Raw genomic sequence first — 5,674 nt, 5'->3', positions numbered from 1 at the left:
GCCCCCACAGATGCCCATGCCAGTGCACGAGCCGCTGTCCCCCCAGCAGCTGCAGCAGCAGCAGGACATGTACAACAAGAAGATCCCCTCCTTGTTTGAGATTGTGGTACGGCCCACAGGACAGTTGGCTGAGAAGCTGGGTGTGAGGTGAGTGCCGGGACCTGTCACTGTGAGCCTGGTCAGGGCAGCTTGCTGCCTCCAAAAACTGTTGGAGGCCTGGTCTAGAGCAGTGGTCACCAACCTTTCAGACCTCACAGACCACCAGTGGTCCACGGCTGCTGCTCCAAAGGGTTCCTTAAACCAGCGGTCACCAACCTTTCGGACCTCCCGGACCACCAGTGGTCCACGGACCACCGGTTGGCGACCCTGGTCTAGAGCCATCCACTGCGCACCATGTCGAGGCCTCCACATCTCCTCAGGGGTGCGACCCCCCCCACCCCTTCTCTGCAGCCCCTCTCATAGACACCATTTCCTCCTTCTAGGTTCCCTGGACCTGGAGGACCCCCCGGGCCAATGGGCCCTGGGCCCAATATGGGACCCCCGGGGCCAATGGGGGGCCCAATGCATCCCACCAACCTTTCGGACCTCCCCCCGGACATGCATCCTGACATGCACCCGGACATGCACCCCGACATGCCGATGGGCCCTGGCATGAACCCTGGCCCGCCCATGGGACCTGGTGGCCCCCCAATGATGCCTTATGGCCCTGGAGACTCCCCACATTCTGGAATGATGCCCCCCATCCCACCAGCCCAGAACTTCTATGAAAACTTTTACCAGCAGCAGGAAGGCATGGAGATGGAGCCGGGACTCATGGGGGACGCAGGTAGGCGGGGCCTGTGGGCCCGGTGGGGTTGCTGGGCTTACACAGTGGAACATAGTCAGGAAAATTCGATCTCTCTTCTCCCAGCCTTTGGAAGCATGAATCCAACTCCATCTCTGTCCCATGAGTGGTTGAATGTTTTTCGTGAGAGTCACTATCCTGTTGAGGCTGAAAGGAATATTATGGTTATTAGCACTGTAATTTAGCCTCTCGGACATTTTGCTTGGTGCTCCTGGAATCAGGCGCACGGGAACATCGAGGGGCAGGTGTGGGAGGGGTGGGGCTAACGGCTGAAGTGGCCTCACCAGCGTCAGCCTCGTGCTTCTGCTTGTTCTGTCACTGCGTCTGACCGTCCTCCTTCCTTCTCTCCTTCCTTCCTATTAAAATAATAACAGATTGGCAACGACAGCCGCAAGGCCATCAGGGGTAGTGTGCAGCCTTGAGGAAGGGGTGTGCTCACTGCGGCCTATGCGGCTGCTCCAGTCCTGGGGTCAGAGCCAGCGAAACAGCCCCTGTCCTGGCCTTAGCTTCATTGGAGTGGAGGGAACCAGGCAGGACATGTGTACATAAGTACACAAGCTCGTTCCGGCATTGATCGTGGCTAGAAGTAACGGTGCTGGGGGAGAATGGGGATGGGGGGTGGGCCAGGAGGGTCTGGACACGGTGAGGTCAGTGGGCAGAGGCCTCTCTGAGGAGTAACTGGGAGTGAGCTGGGACAGGAAGGGGAGGCGGCAGCTACGGGGCGCACAGCCCACGCGGGAGGACAGCCAGGGCAGAGGCCCCAGCCGGTCAGCTTGCTTGAGAAAAGCAAAAGCATCGAGTGCTTTGGAAAGGGAGGACAAGGGAGAGGAGTCCCAGCGCAGTAGGAACCTGTCACCCTGGTGAGGTGACCTCGTTGGAAGAGTGACAGGGACCAGCAGAGGAGTGAGAGGGCAGTGGGTGGTAGGGCGGGCGTGGGATCCTCCTGGGCAGAGGCGAGCCAGGCGGCAGCTGGAGGTAGCAGGGAGCAGCAGGGCTTGGCTTCTCAGTTTGGAGACGATGGATGGGCCAGCGTGACCCCTCATATATGCATTACAAGATGGACAGGCGTGGATGGGGCGCTGGCCGGGGGGCAGCCTCCATGGGTGCTGACGCCACCCTGACCAGGAAGCCCTGCTGGAGAGCTGGGGTGGGTGGGGCAGCACTAAGGATGAGATGCCCATTTGACAGCCACGCCTCGGACACGTTGAGGCGGATCAGACAGGCAGGCTGGAGGTCAATGTGAGTGTCATTGGTGTCCAGATGGTGTTCGAAGCGGCGAGAGCAGGTGTTTGGGGTGAGGAGCAGGGGCTTTAGAAAGATGTGACAGGTTCTCAAGTGAGAAAAACAGGTTGCGTGAGAGGTGATGTTCCCACAGCCCGTCCCACCTGTAAACATGTATATAAACTGCAGGGCCAGAGGTCGGGGGTGGGAGAAAAGCACGTCTGTCAAGCTGTGAACAGCCCAGAGAGGAACTGGCTTAAATCCCCACGTCAGGAAGTCCTGCAGAGTGTGCTGCGCAGTGGCTTCGGGCACGGCAGGGCCTCCAGGGACATTGCGCTCCACGGCCTTCCGTTAGAGCGTTGGTGAGGTGCCCTGGGAACTTAGCTCTTGTTTGTATCCATTAGCCTCTGGTGACATTGATTTGTCATAGAGCCTATCAACAACGTTAAGTGAGTCCTTACTGTATTCACAGGTGCACAACCATCTTTTTAAAAATATATATTTTTTATGAATTTTAGAGAGGAAGGAGGAGGGAGAGAGAGAAACATCAATGATGAGAGAGAATCATTGCTCGGCTGCTTCCTGCACACCCCCTTCTGGGGATTGAGCCTGAAACCCAGGCATGTGCCCTGACCAGGTATTGAACCGTGACTTCCTGGTTCGTCTGTTGACCTGAGCCTCGCCGGCCGGGCAGTGAGTCACTCTTGGTGAAAATTCCAAGCAGCGGGGACTGGGACTGCGCACCCCGAGGCAAGCAAATTCACATGTGACAAAGTTCACTGGCCAGAACAAGGTGGCCTTTTGCTTTCTGCACATACATGAAATTATTCTGTATATAAAATTAAATTACAGCTTCACTGTCTTTTACTGGCCCCACTTCAGTTGCTCACTAGCCCCATGAGGACAGTGGTGGGTGTACGGCACGTTCATCATTGTACAACATTCGTGGGCAGCGCTCACTGGACATTCTCTGAGAGAATCACACACACACACACACACACACACACACACACACACACACACACAGCCTCCAGGTGTATCGTCCCCCAGCCCACCATGCTGCGCCCCCTCCTTAAATGCAGCAGCTCATCCATGTTCATGGAGTGCAGGAAGCAGGAAGAGGAAGCAGCAGGAGCTTCTGGGTTGACATGTGTCCATAGCAACATATTGTTTTGTTTTTTGTTGAGAGTATTATAGATGTCCCCCATTTCCCCCCACCTTTGTCCCCCTCCACCCAGCCCCTGTCCCAGCCCAAGGCCTTCACCCCACTATTGTCTGTGTCCATGGGCTGTGCATATGAGTGTATATGTTCTTTGGTTAATCTCTTCTGTAACCCCTTCCCACTTCCTTCTGAGATCCGTCAGTCTGTCCCATGCTTCCTGTCTCTGGACCTATTTTGTTCGTCAGTTTATTTTGTTCATTCGATTCCACGCATAAGTGAGGTCATGTGACGTTTGTCTTTCTCTGACAGGCTTACTTCACTCAGCATCGTTTGGTGTATTTCCCTTCTTTTCTTTACGAGCCTCGTTCCCAGTTGTTAAGCTCATGTTTTGACCTCCCAATGTGATCGTTTTCTTTATTGATTATTACAAACAAACCCTAAAACTAGAGCTCGTGGCAAATAAACACGCAGGTCAGAGCGTGTGGAGTGAAAAGTGAAGAGACCTCTTAGCCCGTCTCTGGAATCTCATTTCCAAGAGACTGTTTCCTGTCTGTCTTTCTGAGCCTTTTCTTTGCATTTTGCAAACATCCGTATGACGTTCCGTCCTGTTTTCACGTCATGAGCGTTTGCCATGTCACCAAACCTCACTGTGAACCCCGTGGTCACCCTGGCTGCATGCTAGGTTGGCTGCTCCGGTCCTCGCTGTGGGCTTTCTGTGGGGACGTCCTGGGACGGTAGGAAGGGACGGGCTGCACATCTCACCCATCGCCATCGCCATCAGGGGAGGTCTCAGTTGAGGGCATGGGTGGGTTGGAGTTGCCATCTCAAGGCCCTTCCCGACACGAACCCTCGGTTCTTCCCTGCCACAGAGGACTACGGGCACTACGAAGAGCTGCCGGGGGAGCCTGGGGAGCACCTCTTCCCCGAGCACCCTCTGGAGCCCGACAGCTTCTCTGAGGGAGGGCCCGCAGGCCGGCCGAAGCCGGGCGCCGGTGTCCCCGACTTCCTGCCCTCAGCCCAGAGGGCCCTGTACCTGAGGATCCAGCAGAAGCAGCAGGAGGAGGAGGAGAGAGCGAGGAGGCTGGCTGAGAGCAGCAAGCAGGACCGGGAGAATGAGGAAGGCATGTGTCCTCCCCAGGGGCAGGGCTTTCCCTGAGGGCGCAGGCCCCGGGCACCGTGCAGGGGAAAGACCGGGAACACCTAGATGGGGTTTTGCACTGAAAGGGAGTCTGTGGCCAGGGAGGACCCTGCCTCAGGCTGGGAACCAGGCTTGGGCTGATGAATGTCCCTCAGGAAATCGGAAGTCAAGGCTGCCCTCTGTGCCTTGGGGGTCGGGAGAGACCTGATCCCATCAAGAAGGGAGGCGGTCTGGTCCCTAGAGGAGACAGTAGCCGGCTCGATTTACCCCCTGCACCCTTACCGAGGAGGCTGTAGAAAGATGTTCACACACCCCCCTTGCCCCTTGTTCTCAGGAAGCCAGCAGATGAGAGCTGGCCGACATAACCAGTAATGATCAGTCACACACAGCTGCCAAGTTACATGGGGCTGTGCAGTGAGCTGGTGGCACCCCCAGGGTGAAATGGGGAGGACAAATTGTGTTTAGGTGGCCATGACAGGAGCCCAGGAGCAAGTGGGGACCGTGGAGTGAGGGGGCAGCGCCCTCCGCTGGTGGCTCCAGTTTTATCTGCTTAGGAGGTTGGACTTGGGCTAGTTTCCATGTCTGCCCACCTGGCCTCGCCTCTTAGCCTGTGGCTGCCCTTCCCTGGGATGTGGTAATCTTGGGGGCCTAGGGGCAAGTGTCTGTGAGCCCCAGGCATAGTGGGAGCTGAGTCAGTGGGGCCTGAGCCTGCCCAGGGGTGACGAGGTGGCGGCACCCTAGGCTTGGAGCCTGAGCTCAATCTGAGCTCTGCCCCCATCTCAGGACCCAGTTCACACCTCCCTTTTCTCATCTGTCAAATGGGCCAATAACACTGCTTCCCGGGTGTTTGTGAGAATTAATAAGACAAGGCGTTTAGCTCAGTGCCCGCACACGAGGAAGGGTGCAGAAATGTCAGCCAGGGCCTCCAGGGTCAGCACTTCACTGGCCTGAGCTCACGGGCTGTTCGTGGCAGGGGACGGGGTTCTTCAGGGAGGAGAGGTGAGGTTCTGAGAGGTAAGAGGCAGAGGTGTTCACCCAGCGGGCTGCCAGGGGTCCGAGAGGGTGGATGTGGTGGCCACTCACTCCCTCCCTGCTCCTCTGCTCTTTCTCAGGTGACACTGGAAACTGGTACTCAAGTGACGAGGACGACGGTGGGAGCAGCGTCACCTCCATCCTTAAGACCCTGAGGCAGCAGACGTCCAACCGACCCCAGGCTTCTGTCGGGGAGCTGAGCAGCAGTGGGCTGGGGGATCCCCGCCTCCAGAAGGGACACCCCACCGGAGGCCGGCTGGCTGACCCCCGCCTCAGC

The 5,674-nt window shown here is 57.3% G+C and overlaps 1 protein-coding gene across 1 annotated transcript in view; it reads left to right on the top strand.

Moving 5' to 3' along the window:
- Window positions 1-5,674, top strand: part of ZC3H4 (zinc finger CCCH-type containing 4) — a 41,310-nt gene that overhangs the window by 31,961 nt on the left and 3,675 nt on the right. The window contains 4 exon segments of the mRNA XM_014548188.1: window positions 5-147; window positions 483-826; window positions 4,097-4,348; window positions 5,478-5,674. Coding sequence (XP_014403674.1) covers window positions 5-147; window positions 483-826; window positions 4,097-4,348; window positions 5,478-5,674 — 936 coding nt within the window.

Source organism: Myotis brandtii, unplaced genomic scaffold, assembly GCF_000412655.1.
Source record: "Myotis brandtii unplaced genomic scaffold, ASM41265v1 scaffold114, whole genome shotgun sequence".
Classification (NCBI taxonomy): domain Eukaryota; kingdom Metazoa; phylum Chordata; class Mammalia; order Chiroptera; family Vespertilionidae; genus Myotis; species Myotis brandtii.
The sequence above is the reverse complement of the archived record's forward strand: the minus strand, read 5'-3'. Positions and strand labels throughout refer to the sequence as shown.